Genomic DNA, 24,314 nt, shown 5'->3' with positions numbered 1-24,314 from the left:
TCATGAATATGATATGTCTCCCCATTTATGCAGGTTTGATTTTATGCCCTTTAGTAAAACCTTATACTCTTTCTTCTTACTGTTCTTATATTTAATAAAACTTAATAACTGCATAACTCTTTAGCTACTCTTTTGCATTTTATTGCTTAAATCTTTCATGTATTTTGAAAAACAAACAATTCCTAAAGCTCCCGATAATTCTTCTCATGGTCTTGGAATAAGCAAAATCAGAGGACAAGTTTTCAGAAAGGAACTGAGGGGACATCATTCATGACTACAATAGATGCAAAGGGTATATTACAGCCCCCAGTACTAACAACTTAGAATTCTCAGTTTTTCTTGTGGACATTCTGTGGATCATGAGATCTTATTTCCCCAACCAGAGACTGAGCCCAGTAAAAGCAGTAAAAGTGCAGAGTCCTAACCACTGTACTGCCAGGAAATTCCCATGAACTCTCAATTAAAAAAAAATCTATCTAAACATAATTGGTATCTGAATCTCTCATCCTCCCCCATTGTGTTGGGACTGTGAGATGAGCTCCTGTGAGTGGACAGTTGCCCAACATGACCTCCTCTGACTTTCATCCTTGGGGCAGAGGAACTGATTGCTCACAGGACTTAGACCATGAACAAGTACATCTGGAGTCGACATGGGGATAGTAAGAGCCTGTCCTGTCTGGTCCTGGCAGATGGACAACTCATCTGTGCTCAGAGGAGTCCTCAGCTGCTCCTGGCAATTTCTTTCCCCCTGCCCACTCCAGTGTTCTTGCCTGGAGAATCCCAGGGACAGGGGAGCCTGGTGGGCTTCTATCTATGGGGTCACACAGAGTCGGACACGACTGAAGTGACTTAGCAGCAGCAGCAGCCCCAAGATGAATGGCTTGAAATTACAGAATAGCCACGAAGAGACTTCTTTTGACTATCAGAGAAATGGATATTGATTTCAAGTTTTAATTTAAAGAAAGTATTATTTCAACGGAGATAGAATTTTTCAAATTTCTTCCTTTATCCTAGGAAAAATAATATTAAACAAGCCATCATAGGATTTATTTTCTCATTTCCCTTTACCTTGGTAAAGAATTGTGTTGCCCAATGAATGGAGAGCTTTGTTCACATTTCTCAAGTACATGTGTGATGGCTGATGGGGTATTTGCATTTTCAGTTACGGAAGGTTTTCCTCCTTTTAGCAATACATTCCTAAATCACTAAACAGCCCTGGTGTTTGTGAAAAGAGAATGGCCTTTCAACTGATGCAAACTCTGAGCAGTTTCAACAGAACTGAACACCTGGAAATTAAAATCGTTTGAATATCGTTCCTGGAAATTTAGAAAATCAGGTGGTTAACCAGTTGGTGTCAGTGATGTATTCTTTTCCTGTTTTTATACTTTTCATCTTTCATCAGTGTTTTCAGTGATTACTACTCCTTGGAAAGCAGATGTTTGGGTCCATTTATCTGAGGAAAGTGGCTTCCCCAGTGGATCCCTTAGTCGGGAAGATTCCTTGGAGAAGGAAATGGCAACCCACTCCAGTATTCTTCCCTGGGAAATCCCATGGTGGGCTACAGTCCAAGGGGTTGCAAAGGAGTCAGACACATCCTAGTGACTAAATAATAACAACAAATTTGAGGAAAACTTATAAAACATTGGATGCTGTGAAACCTATATCCAAGGACTTCCAAAAGAATTCAGAAGGTCAAACTGCCAGTATGAAGTTTTCTGACTTCTAGTCACTTTATAAAGGTAGAAGAAGGCTGGATTGTTGTAGGAGCTTTTACCATTGTGACAGCTCGGGCTGGAAGAAGATATTTGGAAAAGGAGCTAACATCATATTAACTCCTCCTGGTAAGTATCATTTTTCTATTCTTACTGTAGACATAAAATACTGATAGTTGTAGAAACAACTTGGGGTCTCCCTGATCTGGCTGCCACATTCTTGGTCTCAGCATCTGAACAGTAGTTTTACAGCTATTGGTCACTGTATATGGAAGCTAAACCACTTTGTAAATGGTTTATTCTTGTCCCTGCTTGTAAGCAGTTGAAATTTTTGTTCTAGAGAACACACACAAAATAGACTCCGGCTAGATAGTAAAGTATTCTGAAGACCATGTCTGTCTTTTGCTTCGTTCATCTTTCTGTATTCTAACATAAATAGCATATTATATCATCACATTGGTGTGAGTTATTAGTTCAAGTTCCTTTTCTTGTAGGCAGTCTATTAAGTGAGAAACACTTTTCTTACTATCCCTTCTCTATATTTTGAGATAAAATACTGTGCTCCTAAATCCCCTGCAAAACCAATGTTACTGATTTCCATCTCATTCCTAAGAGCAGTGGAAGAAGATTCTTATAGTAAATGATTATACAACATTGATAAATCTCACTTCTTATTACTCTAGCTTCTTAGAGGGAGGCTGAGATTATTTGAAATTTAAACTATCTCATCTCTTGTGAAATTGTCTAGACATGGACCAGTTTGTGAGCTTGACGAGACATTTCAGCTCCAAAGTTCATGAAAGGGTCTTCATGGCTGGGCATTCTCCTTTGCTGTTTCATTCTCTCAGCAAATATTTATTGAGGACAGTTTCTGTGCTGGGAGCTGCAGACAGAAGGGTGAACAAGACACAGAACAAGTCTCAACACCAAACAGCTTCTATTCTAGTGGAAAAGCATTCTAGATTCTGGCTTAATCGAGACCTGTCTGCTATGGTCCCTGGCTGCAGAAGTAGGACATCTTGGATTGTTGAGCTTGGTGTAAAAGTTATTGCTTATAAAAAACATATCTTTTGTTTGATGGAAGATTTTTGTGAAATGGCCTCAAACCATGCCATTAAAGAGAATTTTAATATTAGTTAATATTTACTGAAGGATAGACATCATGATATGTAGTTTCAATGCCTTATACTTTCCTCACCAGTAATCCTTTCATTCTCATTTTATAGATAAAGTGAGATTTAGAGAAGTTTAGTTACTTGCCTAAAGTCACATGACTAGCTACTGTGGCAAAGTTTGGGATCCAGTAGAGACTTGTCAAAGTAAGAGGATTGGATCATTATGTGATATTTGAAACATTAAATCATACTTTTATATCCTGAATATTTACCCTTCTGTAGCCTGACCTGGATTCTGTAACTATTAGTAATAGCTCATACTTTGTATTGCTCCTCACATGTGAAAACAACACTCTTGCTTTTAATCATAGCACTGAAATGACATCTCTTTCCCTCAGAAAGATCATGTAAGTCGCATGAATGTGCATTTATTAAACATTTAGAATATGTGTCAGTTCTATCTCAATCCAAAAGAAGTGAATTAAAAACAAGAAATAAAGCAAGAAAAAAATGTAGTGGAATAGATACCCTATATTAAGCAACTAAAATAAACACACCAAATTTTCAAATATGTTTTCCCACCACAAAATTAGAAAAAAGAAATTCAATGTGGGAGTCTTTAATAGGAAAATGAAGTAAAAACAGGACATTGCCTTCAATATCCAGTTTATAAAACAGAAGAAATGGTCTTCAAACAAGCATGTTTATACTCCCAATGCATCAATGCAACGGGCACCAAAATGTAATGTCATTCATGAATGGTGACCCTCAGCTGATAGGATGAGGCAGGCAATGAAGCGATCCAACTTAACAAAGGAGGATTTGAGTATCAGGCATCCTGCCATTTTTGTGGTCATTTGTCATAAGGCCCATACCTGGAGCTGCAAGCTGAACTTTTGGCATGAACTGGATAGATTTTTTGAAGCTGAAATTTCTGGTAAAATCTTGAAATGCCCATAGATTGTGCTGTTGTTGGGGAAAAAGCCATTTATTGTGGACAACAGAAGTGAAGTTCCACACAGTGGCTGCATACATTAGGCTTTAGCCAATGTTCCCTTTGATTTTGTTCACCCTGGAAATGCAGCAAATACGACAAAACAAATGACTGCCTATTAACTGGGTGTGTGAAAAGCTGTGATACGGGCTTGGAGAATCCCATACATATAAAAACACAGAGGAATGCAAACAAGTCATCAGTTGCTATGGATTTATTTGTAAACCCCAGACATTGAATTCCCATCAGATAGGCAAGATTCGCTCCCATGGTACTAAGATGTCATTTTGGACCACACAATTATCACAAATAAAAATGCTAATAATAATGTCAATGATAATATAGTAATATTTACAATCTCTTACCTCTATATAATTTTATTATATATTTTATATTATGTTATATATTATATATATTATATTATATATTTTTATATTATTATATATATTTTTTATATTATTATATATGAGAAATTTCTTTTCAGATCTTGTTTCATTTTGAGCTCACCAAAACACTAATAAGGATGTTCACTTGACGTAACAGTAGCACAGTCATTTTCAAATAAATAAGGTACCCAATGCGTTAGTTTACTTGATTTGCTCAACCACAGAGCTTGTTAGGAGCAAAATGAACCAGGACCAGAATCCTAGTGTCTTGAATTCCAAGTCATCATAGTTCTACTAGAATTTGAAGAAATCAGAGAAACTAATTAAGTCTAAAGTTTTTGATACGACTTGAATCACTGTGGAATAATTATGTAAAAAACTTCAAGGTCGGAGCAAAACTCATTATCACAGGTAGGTATCAGAAGAATATAATTTTTTTCAAGGTAATAGAGGGAAGGTAATAACAATTAAATAGGAATGATATTTACCAAAAATGGGAATGTGGATGGGAATTAGATGTAGAGATTTAGGAGAGATTTTACAACAAATTCACATAGTAAAGGAGAGCATAGACAACACTGTACAAATATTGTAATAGAATCTGGCTTCGTGTCTGTGTAGACTTCTATAAAGGGCTCATGTATAATGTACATAATCATCACGAAAGTATTTGGCCCAGGGTTGACGTTTGTCATTACAGGTAAGTTTAATGAGTTAACGTGTTTCTTTTTCTGATGCTGAAGGGGTGTTTCCAAAGAAAATGGGCTTTGGAGTCAGACTGACCTAGAACTTCCAATCCACCACTGACTACATATGGGACTGGACTCAGTCTCCTAATCTGTAAAATAGTATAACAGTATTATTATTATTCTCCGGAATAATATTCTCTGGACTCAGTCTCCTAATTATTCTCTGGACTCAGTCTCCTAATCTGTAAAATAGTATAACAGTATTATCCAGCAGGGGTTGTATGAGAATTAAATGAGACAGTGTGATGAAGTATTTAGCACGTTGTCTAATACATCAGTATTCCCGTCTGGATAAGCCCATGGACAGAGAAGCCAGGCGGGCCACAGTCCACGGGGTCACAAAGAGTTGGACACGACTGAGCACCGTACGTTTTGTTGGCTACCACATCATAGGTGTTGGATAGGTGTTTACTCTATCCAAATGTAAAGGGAAAATTGCATCCAAGAGGGAGAGTATTGGTAGCCAAACTATTGATGAACTGTAATTCTTCAGAGGATGCAGTTGTACTATTAACTTCTCAAATGGAAACTTATCTTATGGTTCCCTCACACACATAAAATTGAATTGGAAGGTATCTGTCTCTCTTTAGCAGACTTTGGTTTACATGGCAAGAAAAAATGAGATTAACATGTTTATTTTTTATATGTCCTATTGTTCTGTGTGCTTTAAATCTTAATCCTTTAATTTAACTGATGTCATTTCTAACAACAATATTTACTGGCTCTAAAATATATAACCAGTAAGCTTGGGCTTCATGCTCATACTTATCGGAAAAAAGTTTTAATTTATAAAGAAAATGATCAAGAAGTGAAGTCAATTAAATATAGATAGAAATCTCACAAATTAAAAATTCTTATTTAAGTATGAAAGAGCTCTAATTATTTAGTTTATAAAAGAAAAATGAGAGGGAAAAAAAGAGGGAAGACCTAAATCACTATCCACAAAGTATATGGTTGGAGAAATACACAGTGTCTTGCTTTTATAATGTGTAAAATACTACTTGTACTAAAAACAAGATGTATAAAATTAAAACAGCACATTACAACCCAACTTTATTTACAGCATGAGTGAAAAATCAACCCTGTCTGCTTACTGATTTAGTAGAAAAACCAGGACCTTTGCTGCACAGGCAGAAATTCTCAAGAATTTTTTCTTCTCGGATGAGAAGTCCAATTTCTCCCTTCTTAAGATATTTCCCAGTGGTCCAATGGTTAAGACTCCACCTTCCAGTGCAGGTGGCACAGGTTCAATCCCTTGTCGATTTATATACTTTATGCAGCTGGTGAAAAAATAGAAAATAGTGGCAGTAAAGCAGTTTAGCAGCCTCAGGGGGCAAATTCAAACTATAAGGAAAACACCGAGAGCCAGAATATTAGTGTATTAGTGTATTAGTACTCAAGCTAAAACTTCAGATGAAATTCCAAAATAAAATGTGCTTTTGGGGAACATTTTCTGAATTTAGAAAAATTGTAAGTAGATTACTTGATAAGTTTAGTATAAGAGCCTTACTGAAAGTACATTTTTTTACATGAAAGTATAGTTAGTTCACAATGTTGGGTGAGTTTCAGGTATACAGCAAAGTGATTCAGTTTTGTGTGTGTGTGTATTATTTTTCAGGTTCTTTTCCATTAAAGGTTATTACAAGATATTTAATATACTTCTCTGTTCTACATAGTAGGTTCTTATGGTTTATCTATTTTATATACAGTAGTGTGTATCTGCTAATCCCAAATTAGGAGTTTGGGATTAATAATAGATTTTTAAGAGAAGTTTTGGAAATACCATTATACAATCAAGGCACTATAAATAACATGCTGCTCTACTACAAAATCTGGAGTGGTTCAGGTACAAAACTGAGAGGTCATGTAAAATCAGAAATAAAGAGTCTCATCACTTCAGAATTGGGCATGGGATCCGCATCTGGAGCTCAAAGTTCAACTTCATAGTACACATGTCAGGTACACATAGGTGTTGATTCCCATTCTCAAAAGTAACTATATTATTTTGTAAAACCGATAAATTTTCTCTGGGTATTTATTTTTTATGGTTCATTCAAGAATCAGTTAAATGAAGAATGAGATTCCACAGAGTTGCAGAATATGAGAATGTGTTATTTGGACAAAGAGAGGATAAACTGCAAAACACAGGATGGGAAAGGGAAGTAGTTTAGAAGCTAGCAAAGATTTTCACCAATGCGGAAACCATTAGTTACCTAATTGCCCCCCTCCATCCCTATTCCCACCACCCACCCATCCACTTCAAAACAGGCTCCAGTATTATAGAACAGAAGAGATTTTTTTAAAAATTAATTGGGGACTTCCCTGGCAGTCCAGTGATTGGGACTCCACATTTCCACCGTAGGAGGCATGGATTCAATCAGTAAGCGTGTTCACGAATGTTGGAAGTCTTGATGTAGGGTAATTATATGGGATATTTAAAAGTCATAATCCCATGGACAGAGGAGACTGGCAGGCTATAGTCATTAGGTCATAGAGTCTGACACGACTGAAACGACTTGGCACGCACACAAGATGCACCCCATCTCTGCATATGGAGAAAAAGTGAAGGTCAAGTTATAATCCAGCTCTGCTATTTATAAGCTGTGTCTTTGGGCAAGTTCCATGAAGTCTTGAACTTCTCTTGCCATTGAAAATAAAACAGTTAAGCACCTAGCAGCGTTCTGTGGATGAAAGGCCATAGTGAGAATAGCCTTTTGTTCTTTTACTACTCACTAGGTTTTTCCAAGCCACAACATATTGGTTTTTCTTTACCATTCTTTTTAATTACTATTCCATATTCCTCTACAGACAGAAACCTTGCTGCAGACACTTCTCCCAAGCCCACTATTTTTCTTCCTTCGATTGCTGAAATCAACCATGATAATGCTGGAACATATCTTTGTCTCCTGGAGAAATTTTTCCCTGATGTTATTACAGTTTCTTGGAGAGTAAAAAATGACAAAAGAGCTCTGCCTTCCCAGCAGGGAAATACCATGAAGACCAATGACACATACATGAAGTTCAGCTGGCTGACCGTGACTGAAAACTCCATGGATAAACAACATGTATGTGTTGTCAAACACAAGAAAAATATAGGAGAAATTGATCAAGAGATTATTTTTCCTTCAATAAAAGAAGGTAAGTGAATATAAATGTAAATATGACCTCCCAAAATACTGTTTTTCAAAGGCAATACCCCACCTTTCCGGCTAAGTGTTAATGAAAAGTTGATAAAATGATGTTTCATTTAATGGTAGCATAAATGTTCTGCTATCTCCCCATAGAATTAAAATACGATAGGCTTTGAAATATAAAAAAGAAAAAATTTTACTTCTCTCACCCTCAGTTTCATCTTCCAAAATACTAAGATCATATGATGTTTAAGTGTTAGAGTTGTTGTATGGATTAAATGAAACAACATATGTGAAAGCATCGAGCAACTTAGCACACAACAGATCTTCACTGTTGGTGATCTTGGTTGGTCAGGAAATAAGAACATTTATACATCTTTCAGGAATGTCCTACTCAGCAGGCAAAGTCATTCTCAATTCAGTCCTCCTTTATAATTCCAAAGCAATGAGTTATTAAATGACAAAATGGTGTTTGTATAAGGGAGCCAAATTGCAGCTCAGCAAAAAGAATAATTTGACCACTATGGTTTTTTAAGGTCTTAGGTTTTTGAAATTTGTATTTTACATACCACTATAAGATAAAATTTGTAATCAAAGATTGGGTGAGGGATGGAAGGAGAAGGGGACGACAGAGAATGAGATGGCTGGATGGCATCACCGACTCTGTGGACATGAGTTTGAGTGAACCTCGGGAGTTGGTGATAGACAGGGAGGCCTGGTGTGCTGTGATTCATGGGGTCACAGAGTCGGACACAACTGAGCGACTGAACTGAACTGAAAGTGTACAAACTTACTCCCATTCTACATAATGAATGCATTTCTTGCTATTAGAAAAGGTCTTTCAAGATATTTTTATTGCAGCCCTAGCACATGCCAGGTCTGGAGGGATGTACCGATGGACACACTGGGGTGAATTATTGTCCGAGGAGGATGCACTACAGTCAAGAGAATATACACTTTCCTTGATGACTTAGGGTCACTTGTGATCCAGGCATGACGTCTCAAAGCAGCCCCTGTCCATGGACGTGTCCATGCAGTGTGAGCAGAGGGCTGGGATGTGCCTTGGCCCTGGCAGTGGTCCTGTAACTCACTGGACTCAGGATTTAATGTCCTGCACGTTCACCTAACAGACCAGAGGCCCCAAAGTGCCCATCAGAAGGAATCATTTTGTGCTTTTCCCTGTGGTTAGGAAACCTTTTTTGAGCAGTGGGAACCAAGCACATAAAATGTGCATAGATGTTTGCTATGCACCAGTCCAAATTTCTGAAGTAAGTCTTTATCTTCTCTGATTCTTAGTTTATCCAATGATCAAATCAGGTTTGAACACTTGTCTTGGCTTTGTCCTGGGGCTGCAATGAAGAACAAATGAAATAACATCAGAGCAAACGCTTGCTTTCCAAAATATGACATGGCTGTACTTATTCATATGTTCAGCATATCCATTTATATCCTCTCCTAAAACTAATTAAAAATAAAATTTGAAAAATAGCTCTAATTTTAATTTTTATTCTAATAAAAATGAAGCAAATTTACAATTTAATGTAATCATTTCCTTAAGTGTCCTACTTAAGGACAGCAAAACTACTAGGTTTTAATTTTTCTTGTGATGAGAAAAAAATAAGTATAGTAAGTTTCATTGTGACAGTTACCATATTAGAGAGACATTCCAGTTCATAATGTGTTTTACCTGAACACAATTCTGAAACAAAAGCATTCCAAGGGTTTCTAATGGCTGTAAAGCTAATGATGGCATTTCGGTTAATGATATTCTATAGCAAATTTCCAATGCTGTTTCTTAAAATTTTTTTGTTTTTGATAAAAGCTAAGAATATAACATGAAGTACATATCAATGAAATGATTTTACAGAGAAATAAATCTAATCTGGTCCTAGTTTTCGACCAACCTTCACTGAGAAAGAGAACTTTTAATAAACACAGAGAGTTTATTATAAAACTTTGTTACTTTATTGTTTCTGCCTCAACCAATGCATCTTAATAAGAGGTTTGTTTGTCTTTTACTGAATAAAGTCATTGTAAGGGAAAGAAGGAGGCTTTCAAGCACATTAAAGTCAGTTTTTGAGGATATTTTAACATGGGCTTCCTGGTAGCTCAGTTGGTAAAGAATCTGCCTGCAGTGTAGGAGACCCAGGTTCAATTCCTGGGTGGGGAAGATCCCCTAGAGAAGGAAATGGCTATCCATTCCAGTACCTGGAAAATCCCATGGACAGAGGAGCCTGGTGGGCTGTAGTCCACGGGGTCATGAAGAGTCAGGCACAACTGAGCAACTAACATCTAAACATGACTACTAATATTTTCACTCTTGGATTTACTCTAAAGTCTTTATACCTCAAATCAATTTTTCAGAGCTTACTGAAAAAAGACCTCATTGAGGGCATAAAATGGCATATCAGAACCAAGTCTGTATGAACAAGAACACATCCAGGAGAAAAAGGATAAATAAAACAACCATTGTTACTTTGTTTTCCTCCATCCAATAATCCATTATCTTTTTAAAAAAATTCTACTTGTATGACTGTCTTTTTATTTTTTTTACATTATTCATCTCAGTTTCTATCGAGTCACAGAACTATAAATGTGGTTTGGCCTGTTTTTCTATCTGGAATTGCACTGAAATGTTGAGCTTTTATAATAAAAAAAAGAAAGGTCATCGATAAGAATAATTAAGACATCTGGAAAAGAAGATGCTTTTAGCATCTACAATAGTGGAATTATATTATTTATAGGTTAATTTCTCTTTATTTCTGTGGCCTACTTTACAAAGTACTTTCCACAGGCTCTGTCTCATTTAATCTCCCACGATGACCCTTTGAATGCTGGCTCTGCCGTCACTGGTACCATTGGTACAACTCTCTGCCAGTCACTTTCCCTCTGATCCTTATTTCCTCTTTGTAACATGGAATCCTCCAAAATACACCCCACACAGTGTCACTGGAGGACTAAAGAGGATAATACATGTGAAGGACTTAAGCAAGTTATAGTCACTTTCTGGCTCTTAGCCTAATTAATACCGTTTTCATTATGCCCACAAACACCGCAAATGCAGAAAATCAGAGGATGTGCTTGATTTGGAAAGGTGTGACTGCTGTCCTTTGCTTAGACAGGAAGTTTGCCTGAGCCAGACTCTTTCAAATGTGGGATTCCCTTGGTGGACTCTTGGATTGGATGAATTAGACTGGGTAGCAACTCCACCTGTCAGTGGGTGCTGACCATGCAGAGTAGCCACTTTTTCTGATGATTTGTCTTTGCAACAAGTATTTTTCAAACACCTACTTTGTAGCAAACACAGTGCTAGGAGCTATGAATACAGAAGGAAGATAAGATGCCCTTGGGTATTACCTTCCAGTTATGGTAAAAAGAAAAATGTAGCCTTCATGAACTTCAACATTTCCATGTGTAGAAAATCATAAATGAATTAAAACTATGGATTACATAGAATCAGACCACTATCTTTGTAACTGTAGGACTCAGGTTTTTAATTGCTGTCTCTCTGTCAGCAGGTTTTATATGTGTATATATGTACACATATATATTATACATACATATATATTACAAATACATACACATATAAACATATGTGCATGCGTGTGACATCGCTTCAGTCGTGTCCAAATCTTTGCAACCCCATGAACTGTAGCCCGCCAGGCTTCTCTGTCCATGGGATTCTCCAGGCAAGACTATCAGAGTGGGTTGCTGTGCCCTCCTCCAGGGGATCTTCCCGACCCAGGCACCACACCTGTGTCTCCTGTGACTCCTGCACTGCAGGTGGATTCTTCACTGCTGAAACATATTCACAGTATCAAATAATGGGCACAGATAATTCACTAATATTTTTTCTCATTTCTCGTAGTTGTCGCCTCAGTTGTCCCTACTACTGAGCCTCCTACTACTGAGCCTCCTACTACTGAGCCGCCTACTACTGAGCCTCCTACTACTGAGCCGCCTACTACTGAGCCTCCTACTACTGAGCCTCCTACTACTGAGCCGCCTACTACTGAGCCTCCAAATGATTGTTTGACTGACGAAAGCGGTAAGATTTTGTACAGATTTGCCTTTATGTCATGCTTTAGTCTTTATTTCTTCCTGATTTTTCTTCTGAACATCTCTGTTTTAAAGTTCAGTTCAGTTCAGTCGCTCAGTCGTGTCCGACTCTCCGCGACCCCATGAATCACAGCACGCCAGGCCTCCCTGTCCATCACCAACTCCCGGAGTTCACTCAAACTCATGTCCACAGAGTCGCTGATGCCATCCAGCCATCTCATTCTCCATCGTCCCCTTCTCCTCCCGCCCCCAACCTTTCCCAGCATCAGAGTCTTTTCCAGTGAGTCAACTCGTCCCATGAGGTGGCCAAAGTATTGCAGTTTCAGCTTTAGCATTAGTCCCTCCAATGAACATCCAGGATTGATCTCCTTTAGAATGGACTGGTTGGATCTCCTTGCAGTCCAAGGGACTCTCAAGAGTCTTATCCAACACCATAGTTCAAAAGCATCGATTCTTCGGCGATCAGCTTTCTTCACAGTCCAACTCTCACATCCATACATGACCAAGGGAAAAACCATAGCCTTGACTAGACGGACCTTGGTTGGCAAAGTAATGTCTCTGCTTTTTAATATACTATCAAGGTTGGTCATAACTTTCCTTCCAAGGAGCAAGCGTCTTTTAAGTTCATGGCTGCAATCAGCATCTGCAGTGATTTTGGAGCCCCAAAAAATAAAGTCTGACACTGTTTCCACTGTTTTTCCATCTATTTCCCATGAAGTGATGGGACCAGATGCCATGATCTTTGTTTTCTAACTGTTGAGCTTCAAGCCTCTCCTCTTTCACTTTCATCAAGAGGCTTTTGAGTTCCTCTTCACTTTCTGCCATAAGGGTAGTGTCATCTGCATATCTGAGGTTATTGATATTTCTCCCAGCAATCTTGATTCCAGCTTGTGCTTCTTCCAGCCCAGCGTTCCTCATGATGTACTCTGCATATAAGTTAAATAAGCAAGGTGACAATATACAACCTTGACGTACACCTTTTCCTATTTGGAACCAGTCTGTTGTTCCATGTCCAGTTCTAACTGTTGCTTCCTGACCTGCATACAGGTTTCTCAAGAGGCAGGTCAGGTGGTCTGGAATTCCCATCTCTTTCAGAATGTTCCACAGTTTATTGTGATCGACACAGTCAAAGGCTTTGGCATAGTCAATGAAGCAGAAATAGATGTCTTTCTGAAACTCTCTTGCTTTCTCCATGATCCAGCGGATGTTGGCAATTTGATCTCTGGTGCCTCTGCCTTTTCTAAAACCTGCTTGAACATCTGGGAGTTCACGGTTTACATACTGCTGAAGCCTGGCTTGGAGAATTTTGAGCATGACTTTACTAGCGTGTGAGATGAGTGCAATTGTGCGGTAGTTTGAACATTCTTTGGCATTGCCTTTCTTTGGGATTGGAATGAAGACTGACCTTTTCCAGTCCTGTGGCCACTGCTGAGTTTTCCAAATCTGCTGGCATATTGAGTGCAGCACTTTCACAGCATCATCTTTCAAGACTTGAAATTGCTCAACTGGAATTCCATCACCTCCATCCCATGGATGGAGGAGCCTGGTAGGCTGCAGTCCGTGGGGTTGCTAAGGGTCAGACACGACTGAGCGACCTCACTTTCCCTTTTCACAGTAGTGATGCTTTCTAAGGCCCACTTGACTTCACATTCCAAGATGTCTGGCTCTAGGTCAGTGATCACGTTATCGTGACTATCTTGGTCGTGAAGATCTTTTTTGTACAGTTCTTCTGTGTATTCCTGCCACCTCTTCTTAATATCTTCTGCTTCCGTCTATGGGGTCACACAGAGTCGGACATGACTGAAGTGACTTAGCAGCAGCAGCAGCAGCACGAACGTGGGTTCAGTTCAGTTCAGTTCAGTCGCTCAGTCATGTCCGACTCTCCGCGACCCCATGAATCACAGCACGCCAGGCCTCCCTGTCCATCACCAACTCCCGGAGTTAACTCAAACTCATGTCCACAGAGTCGGTGATGCCATCCAGCCATCTCATTCTCTGTCGTCCCTGTCTCCTCCCGCCCCCAACCTTTACCAGCATCAGAGTTTTTTCCAGTTACTTCTATTTCTAGGCAGTAGTGCCCTCTTCTGCCAATAGGGAGCAATTGCACCCAACTCAGTTATTACAGAGATAAGGTCAGTTCAGTTCAGTTCAGTCGCTCAGTCGTGTCCGACTCTCCGCGACCCCATGAATCACAGCACACCAGGCCTCCGTGTCCATCACCAACTCCCGGAGTACACTCAAACTCATGTCCACAGAGTCGGTGATGCCATCCAGCCATCTCATTCTCCGTCGTCCCCTTCTCCTCCCGCCCCCAACCTTTCCCAGCATCAGAGTCTTTTCCAGTGAGTCAACTCGTCGCATGAGGTGGCCAAAGTATTGCAGTTTCAGCTTTAGCATCAGTCCCTCCAATGAAGATCCAGGGGTGGAATGTTTCCCGTAGGGTACCCAGTTAGCTGGCACAGGATCAGTACTAGTCGGTGGCCCCTTCTCCCTACACGAAGGTTCTCAGTGAATTTAGAAGCACTGGCAATGGTCCTGCTGATCCCTTCTCTGTTCCCAGTGTGTCAGGGGGCCTGGAACTCAGCTAACACCAGACCTGACTCAGGGCCATGAGTTATGAGCATGTTATGAGCTTGTCCTGAGATTTTTTCCACACCACTTACTAGTGATTCTGGAGTTCTGACTCCATGAAGGTAAAGCATAAAAAAGGGAAACTTATACAGGAAGAAACTCAGCCTTGTGGTCCATTGAGTAGCAAGTCAGGCCCAGTATCATTGTTAATTGCTTCCTGACATCATATATTTCTTGCAAAACTTTGAAGGAGAATAAGTGCAGTTATCCTATAACATCAAGGGCATGAGTTTAGATATCTAAGAAAGACAGGTGACTGAGTCATGAGCTCCTAAGGTTTCAGGGATTTTGGACTAACCAATTTCCTCCATTTTGTACAAAGTTCTCTTTACTAAAACCTTCCACCCACCTCACTGTGTCACAACCAGATTTCCCTGGTTTATCCCCTTCATAGGAATCTCATTGGTGCACAACATGTAATGGCTCAGATGCTTCCACATCAGCAATTCAACTTGCTATTTATGCTTAACTTTGATGTCTGGGATATTTATTGCACACGGAGATGCAGGAATACAGAGCAGCTAAGAATACCTTCTTCAGATTCAGGTTGCTGGGATTGAAATGTGATTTCTGGTGCTTTCTAAATGTGTGACACTAAGTAAACTATTTTTCTCTGTCCTCGGTTTACTGGTAAAAGGGGGTTGAAAGTAATAATCTCAGAGGTTATATGAAAACTTGAATAAGGTTTTGCATGCAAAGCTCTCAGAATAAGTGTTTGACATTTGGTTAGGGGTTTACCAACATCACCTGTTATTATTACTCAGTGATGTGATGGCACAAAAAAATGCTATTTATCACAAATATTTTTTCCATTTGGACTCATTCTTTAAAAACACAACCTTGCTTTTTAATATTTTGGAAGGTTCTGTTGAATTTAGTTGAGGTTGTTGATTGACTTGAATTGTCAACTGGATTCTGAGCTGTTCTGGTGGTAGTGGTGCTAATGGTGGTTGGCATCTGGTTTCTTTGGGCTTGGTGGAACAGGGGTGACACTTCTTTTCAGATCACCAGAAATAAATCTTTGTGACCACTTCTGTGAATATGTCCTCTCCTCTCAAAAGAACACTTGAAACTAACCAAAATGACTTCTCCTAGGTACCCTGCAGCTGCAGCTCGCGAACACCTCTGCCTATTACACCTACCTGTTACTCCTCCTCATGAGCACAGTCTACTTTGCTGTCATCACCTCCTGTGTGTTTAGGAGAACAGGCGTCTGCTGTGACGGGAAGATCTTGTGACGGGGGGTGCTACCGAGAGGTCAACTTTCCTTCATCATCTACAGTCCCAGAAATTCTCTGCTTGCTTTTTGGTTTGGGTTATCTCAGTGCAGATGTGTATTTATCTATGATGTCATAGTTGTCCCACCCCCAAGTCCTTTTAACTCCTGCGCACACACTGCGGGCAGCTCCCTGTCTCTTCCCTCAGCAGCTTCACCCAGACCACGGCCCTGACCCTCACACACCCTGGAGAAGTCAGCTTTGCTGCTCGGATTCTGTACTTAGGTTTTCATAACATGCACAATAAATAAAAAAGAATCACAAGTCCCCTTTTGTCTGTGTACTTTAATTTCAAGAAATCTAGCCAAGGTGAGAAACAGCATGACAACCAAGCTATCAAATTCAGCGCTAATTGTAATAATGGTCAACACCGCATTTCTAGGTCTTTCACTGAGATGGTGGTTATGGTGCATTCTCTGGGGCACTGGCTCCCCGAGGAGCCAAACAAGGGAGCCCATGTTCCTTCTCTTTCAGAGTCACCAGAGGCAGAGTCATTGGTTTGGGGCATTCGGATAGTGACAATATAACACCCAGCATGACTTGCACTGTGTGTGCTCAGATCTGTGCTAGGGTGTCACAAGCCTGACTCCCGGTCCTCGTGTTGACCCCTGATGAGACCTGCACCAACACCAGAGGAGCGTCGGGTGGAGGATGAAGCACGCAGACTGTGACCCTCGAGGGCCTGGGTCTGAACCCTGGGCCCGTGTCAGAACTTGGGTGACCTCAGACAGCTCTTTGAGCTCTCTGTGTCATCATTTCCTCATCTGTGTAATGAAGTTACAGAGCCCTGTCTCCTGGGGGCTGAGGATTAGATGAGTCCATGGTGCCTGGTCCATGCAAGTTCTCAGCAACGTTGGTGTCTACTGTCAGTACCTCTACTGTAGGAACGGTAGATTCCACACATACACAAATGCACTGAGGTTCATTTCTAAGCTTACTTCCCTGCAAAGAAATTAGATGTAGATGGAACAGAGACTCAGTTTCTACTGTCCATCAGGTAGTCTCATTAATCATTTAAGAACCCCTGGAAGAAGCAACAGTTAAAGTTCACAGTTTATAGGTTCAGTTCAGTCGCTCAGTCGTGTCCGACTCTTTGCGACCCCATGAATCACAGCACGCCAGGCCTCCCTGTCCATCACCAACTCCTGGAGTTCACTCAAACTCATCTCCATCGAGTCGGTGATGCCATCCAGCCATCTCATTCTCTGTCGTCCCCTTCTCCTCCCACCCCCAATCCCTTCCAGCATCAGAGTCTTTTCCAGTGAGTCAACTCATCGCATGAGGTGGCCAAAGTATTGGAGTTTCAGCTTTAGCATCAGTCCTTCCAATGAACACCCAGGATTGATCTCCTTTAGAATGGACTGGTTGGATCTCCTTGCAGTCCAAGGGACTCTCAAGATTAGAGAGGTTAATTTGTCTGTTCATGGTCACTATTTTGTAAATAAGAGTCATTCAGGTTTTTCTGAACCTGGAGCTAACATTTTATAATCTAGTATCACATGATTTTCCCTTGACTCACTTTCTGCTGGGAAAAAACAAACTACAACAGGACAAAACACACACTGCTTCTTTACTAAAGGCTTCCTCCAAGGATTCTGAGAGAATTTTCTTAAGAATTTGTGATTGTATCTGTCTTTTTCTTACGTATATACACTGTTCTCAACATCCCTACTCCCTTGGTTGTCAGCATGGTAGAAATCCTGCCTTATTCTATGTGTGTGGTTTTACAACTTCTTTTTCTTTTCAGCTGAAATATTTGTTCATGTCTTTCAACCATTTTTCCTATTGAGTAATAATACTAATAAACAGGACACTCATTATATGTGTTTCTGTGTATTTCTGTAAGTACAGACATAAAACAAAAAGTTAAATTCATGGTAGAAGGAAGAAAAAATAAGTTAGTGTACGTTTTCTGTTTTCTCTAATGAATCCTTTTAAAGGAAATTTTTTATGTATTAGAATTGAAACACTGTCTCATTTAAAATTGGAAAAGCTTTTTATTTCTTTTTGATAATCGGCTTCAGTGTGTATGAAACAAGTTCTTAGGAAACTAAACAAAGGTTCCCATTTGAAAACAAAAAAAGACCAACCAGATAAACAATGGTGGTTTAGTTGCTAAGTCTTGTCCAACTCTTGCGACCCCATGGACCATAGCCTGCTGGGCTCCTCTGTCCATGGGATTCTCCAGGCAAGAATACTGGAGTGAGTTGCTATTTCCTTCTCCAGGGAATCTTCCCACCCCAGGAATTGAACCTGGGTCTCCTGCACTGCAGGCAGATTATTTACTGACTGAGTTATGAGGGAAACACTTAGATTGATCCCTTGCTGCTGCTGCTGCTGCTGCTAAGTCGCATCAGTCGTGTCCGACTCTATGCGACCCCAGAGACGGCAGCCCACCAGGCTCCTCCATCCCTGGGCTTCTCCAGGCAAGAGTACTGGAGTAGGTTGCCATTGCCTTCTCGGAGATTGATCCCTTGGTTCCCATTAATTTGACCAGTCCTCTTTAGGTAAAATACATGGCCCTCATCTTAGCGATTTGGAAATATTTATTCACTGGGAAGAAATAATGTAGTAAGGACAGAAGCCAAGAGGGGAAACTTGCCTTGGCTATTGTACAAACTGCTGTGATGAACTTTAGGGTGCAAGTATCTTTTCAAATTATGGTTTTTTCCAGATATACACCCATGAGTGGGATTGCTGGATCATATGGTAGTTTTATTGCAATATGGATGGATCTGGAGATTATCATACCAAGTGAGGTAAATCAGACAGAGAAAGACAAATATCGTATGACACACTTATATATGGAATATTTAAAAAAATGATACAAATAAACTCATATTAAAAAAAGAATAGATTCACAGACTTAGAAAACAATTTTACAGTTACCAAAGGGGAAAAGTTGGGGGAGGGATATATTAGGAGTTTAGGATTAACATATGCTGCTGCTGCTGCTGCTAAGTCACTTCAGTCATGTCCGACTCTGTGTGACCCCATAGACGGAAGCCCACCAGGCTCCCCCTTCCCTGGGATTCTCCAGGCAAGAACACTGGAATGGGTTGCCATATACAAACTACTAAATATAAAACAGATGATCAACGAGGACTACTGCATAGCACAAAGAACTCTACTCAATATTCTGTGATAACTTATATGAGAAAAGAATCTAAAGAAGAATGGATATATGTATATGCATAACTGAATCACTTTGCTGTACACCTGAAACTAACGCAGCATTATAAATCAACTACACAGTACTATAAAATAAAGATCAAATTTTAAAAAGGAAGCAATAAAAATTTAACAATGGGGAAATTTGCAAATCTCTGAAAAGTTTTGTACAGCTGATTTCTCAGCCAGGACCATACTGGACAGCGTCTCCTGTGGTTTCCAACTTTCTTCCCCTCTCACCCTCGGCTGCCCGGGCCTGGGAGGTGTAGAGAGGGGAGGGCAGTGAGGGTGGAGGTGACAGCCTGAGTGGCAGCAGGAGGGCGCTGTGTGGCTGACTGGGGTTTCATTCTCTCAGGCTTCAATTTTGTTCATATGCTCAAAACCACATTTTGGTTGATTTGTGGAAACTGTTTAAAGTCAAACAGGCTGTACTGGTTGAGACTGTGCAAGGGGTAGCTAAGGTGTCAAAAAACTATAGGCACAGTTAAACCACAATCAACTTTGCTCACTTTCAAAAGGTCACAGCTAATGGAAGAAAAGACCTCTCTACACAGGCATGTAATTGTTATCAAACATACTAGGCTGTGGGTCATGGTTCCCCATTACGGAAATATATGCAAGTGCATACTCAGTTGCTTCAGTCGTATCTGACTCTTTGCGACCCTATGGACTGAAGCCTGCCAGGCTCCTCTGTCCGTGGGGATTCTCCAGGCAAGAAGAGTGAGTTGCCATGCCCTCCTCCAGGGGATCTTCCTGACCCAGGTATCGAAGCCAAGTCTCTTTGTCTCCTGCACTGCAAGAGGATTCTTTACTGTTGAGACACCAGGGAAGCCCATTTAAATATCCAGTTCCTCCAATGAGCTCCTAAGTGAGTTGGGAAACTTACACCCAGAATGTTCAGGTGCTACACCTTCAACCACGCCCTTGACCCTGAAGGAAAGAGCAGACAGGACTCCTTGCAGCACTAAGATCATCCCTGACATTCCTCTAGCCACGTGTGCTCTTCCTTAATCGGTGACTTACTGAGGCTGGTACGTCTTGGTTTCATTTTCTCAGTGTGGATGGGAGGACACAAGACCCAATTCCTGAACCATGTCTGTCTCATGGACAGACATGAGATGCTTTGTTTCTCACAAGAAAATAGACACGGAAGACCAGGGTTGACCTGTGCAATTGAGTGTCATATACTGAGTCACCTAAGACCCTGTAAAGGGACTAAATGACTTTAGAGTCAACCTGAGCAAGGCTTACTAGGGGATAGTAAATCAGATGACAGTGTGACAGGTGAATAGCAGAGGGTTGTTCAGCAATGTGAGCATGAAGAGCAGGTGTCCCCACACACACGCACCCAGCAGGTCCAGAGTGGGGTCCAGACCCTGCACTCCATCTATCCAGTCCCAGAGGGAAGCAGGGCTTCATGGCTGAGGTCAAGGCTTCAGCTCTCACAGTCCAACCACAGGGCACATTCAAGTCACATCTTCATTCCTCTTGTCTCTGCTCTGAAAGCCAACATCTAGGGGGTCGTGCACTCCTAGGGGGACTAGCCAAGTCATACTGGTCCAGCCCAAGAGTTGGGGGGAAAGCTCTTTCTCGCGTTAAAATCACACACTGATGTCTGGCTCAAGCCCCAGCTATGACCGTGGTGTAGACACGGGTTCACTCCTGGGACAGGATGCTCTCATCGTAATGACACCACTGAAGTCTCGAGGTTTTAGTCCAAGGCCAGACCCTGGAGCTCCCCCTGCCCTCTCTCCATGTAAGAAGCTCCCCCTGGTGAGGCCCCAGCTCCCCAGGGAGCCTCCAGCTGCATTTCTGTCCTGTGGCCCATTCTTAGACTGAGCATGGCTGCAGTCAATTAGATCCACACAAATGACCATTTCCACCCAAATCAGTGCCATTTTATCTATACACAACTGTTTCTTGAATAACACAATGAATAAACTAAATAAATAAATCCGAAAACGAGTAGACATGCTCCCTTCCTATGAAGCATTATGTTGAAAATTCTTGTTTGAAAAAGAATCAGTTCAGTTCAGTTCGGTTCAGTCGCTCAGTCGTGTCCGACTCTCCGCCAATTCAAACTAACTAAATATAAGGGGAAATGATGGCAATGATTTCATGGTGTAGTTTCAAAGACGAGTATCCAGACTAATTTAGATCATTCTTTTTTTTTCAAAAGTTTTTATTAGAAAACTGAAATTTAGAATGTGTTTATATCACTCACTGAGTACATGGCATTTAAAAGCAACATCATTACAGAAAGATAACAAAAATACAAAGTCTGAAAACCTATGGGATATGGAAAACATTATCCACTGAGGCCTTAAATGTAGTAGACTTTACATAAAAAGGAAAAGCAATGAGTATACAAGTATGTTGCTGCTGCTAAATCACTTCAGTCGTGTCCGACTCTGTGCAACCCCATAGACGGCCTCCTACCAGGCTCCCCCGTCCCTGGGATTCTCCAGGCAAGAACACTGGAGTGGGTTGCCATTTCCTTCTCCAATGCATGAAAGGGAAAAGTGAAAGTAAAGTCGCTCAGTCGTGTCCGACTCTTAGCAACCCCATGGACTGCAGCCTACCAGGCTCCACCGTCCATGGAATTTTCCAAGCTAGAGTACTGGAGTGGGGTGCCATTGTACAGACAGTTTTAAAAGTTAGCAGAACAAACAGAATAATCATAAAGAAAAGAAAGCACCTAATACATTCCAGGTATTAATGCAATAAAAAATAAAGATAAAATTGAGAGGCTCAACAGAGTCAAAGCTGCCTTAAAAAGCTTCTCTAAAAAGGGAAACATCAGGTAACAATAATCAACAAGAAAAATCTTGGAAACAAACAATACTCAAAATGGGAATTACTCATAGAAGCATTAAGAATATAAATAGTAGAAACAACTTTCTTAAGAGAAAGATAATATTTCTGGAGACCTTTGGTATGTATTCATAATCCCTTGTGTCCTCCTTGTTCCAACATGTTAGGCCAAATGCACGATGCAAAACAAGAAAAATAAAACTAATTATTTTGATATATATGAACTTGTTACTTTTTAAAACTGTACAAAAAGGACATGTGCATGAGTTTTAAAAAAAGGCAAGACAAATGTAGGGTCTTAAGAAATATTTGAGTAGGAAATGGCAACAACTCCAGTATTCTTGCCTGGAAAATTACATGGATGGAGGAATCCAGTGGGCTACAGTCCACGGGTTCCCAAAGAGTTAGATATGACTGAGCACGTACACTAAGAAGAAATATAAAAGAAATCTCGGACATGAAAGAAGAAATTCCATTCTGCAAGTCAAAATAAAAAGATACTTTGCTTACGATGAAATACTACTGGCAACTTTTCATTAAGAGATCAGCTTCAGTCTCCTCTGAATACAGGGTAGACCATGACATCAACTTACCATCCTCAGGCAGGTGACTAAATGTATATGGATATGGCACTATGTCATGAGATATTACAATCAATAAATTCTTTATTAGCTGTTCAACAACATCAGTAGTGAATGGCACCTTTTCAGCCTTCAAAAGGAAGATCTCATCTCTGGTGTTTTTCTCTTTTTTAGTGACTTTCAGTGAGGGTTTGTTCACGGTTAGAAAGAGTGAAAATAAGAATATTTGAGATGTGGTGTAAAAAGGCAAAATGCTACATTTTGCCCTATGTTTTCATTAAGAAGTTTATGTACTGAACATGGACTGTGTTTTAGACCCTTAAAGAACCATATGGAAGGCTATCGAAGGATTTATTTTTAGAATAAATTTTAGAAAGGGATCTACTATTTACATGTCCACATTTTTGTTTTATGTCTGAACACTACTGAAGAAAGACAGGTTGAAATATGTTGAGTAGCACTGATGCAGTACAAGGCTTCCAACTGCCACTGTTTGTCTTTCTTTCCACTGCTGTTTTTCTGTGTAGATGTAACCTCAATTGTCACTTTCTTTTCTACTAAACATTTTGCCACAGCTGAGCTATACATCTCAGGATGGTATAAATGATAGTCCCGGAATACTCTTTCAGCAAGTATTCCATTAGCTTTATATTTGACCTTGCATCTGAGTCTTGCATCTAGGTTGAAGCTGAGCATGTCTGACTTTGTGCTGCAGAAGAGAAGCTCAGGAACTAGGCCTATTGTGCGTGTTGAGGGACTCACAGCTTCCCTGCCCAACCCAAGTCCCCTTTCCTCACCATACCCTCACCACCCCTTCTCCTGAGCTTCAAGGCAAAATTAGCCTGAAAATTCCCATAGCTATACACACGACTGAGTGATTTAAAAAAAAAAAAAAAAAACATACTAAGGAGGCCCTGGGTATAATTAATAAAACTGGAAAGGAACCTGTATTTCAGTGGAAGTGATTGCTATCTTTATTCTCGAAGCTTCATTTCAGGTAGATCCTTCAGCTGATCTCTCCTAGTACCCTTTCTTTAAAATTTCTGAGGATATGATGTGGAGACAGGGGGACCTGGCCCTGTCCCCTGGTCCTCACTGCCACTGGTCCTCACTGGTTCAATTTAGGTGTCCTCCTTTGAACACACACACACACACACCTGATTCTCCAAAACTGCAATCTTCCCTATAATTTCCATGTTAAGTGGACCCCAGACATCATTTATTAGAAACTGTCCAGGTTCAGTCTTCCCTAGTGGCTCAGGAGGTAAAGAATCTACCTGCAATGCAGGAGACACAGGAAATTTGGGTTCGACCCCTGGGTCAGAAAGATCCCCTGGAGGAGGGCATGGCAACCCACTCCAGTATTCTTACCTAGAGAATCCCATAGACAGAGGAGCCTGGTGGGCTACAGTCCCTGGGGTCACAGATAGTTGGACACAACAGAATGACTGAGCATGCACACACGTCCGGGTTCAAGGTAAACAATAAGCCCTACCTGAGCTCTTTCTCTGCCTCTAGGACTGGACTACACACTATACTCACATGATCCTATTTACTCTCCATGCAACCCCATGACTTCCCTTTGCACAGACAGAAAAAAGGAGGTGAAACCCCTTGCCCAAAATTACACAGCTATCATATTATTTGGAAAATTTAGTCCCCCTCTGATGGGACCCTTGGAGGATACAACCCAA

At 40.5% G+C, this 24,314-nt stretch overlaps 1 gene segment (V, D, J or C); it reads left to right on the top strand.

The window, feature by feature from the left end:
- Positions 1–1,766: 1,766 nt before the first annotated feature.
- On the top strand, positions 1,767–16,321 carry LOC148778331 (T cell receptor gamma constant 2-like). The segment is given in 4 exon segments: positions 1,767–1,841; positions 7,765–8,094; positions 11,956–12,135; positions 15,873–16,321. Coding segments are annotated over 3 exon segments (468 nt in total).
- Positions 16,322–24,314: the final 7,993 nt, after the last annotated feature.

The sequence above is a fragment of the Moschus berezovskii genome, chromosome 3 (assembly GCF_049115385.1).
Source record: "Moschus berezovskii isolate FMDL1 chromosome 3, NW_MosBer_1.0, whole genome shotgun sequence".
Classification (NCBI taxonomy): domain Eukaryota; kingdom Metazoa; phylum Chordata; class Mammalia; order Artiodactyla; family Moschidae; genus Moschus; species Moschus berezovskii.
Note: the sequence above shows the minus strand (reverse complement) of the source record. Positions and strands in the feature narration are given on the sequence as shown.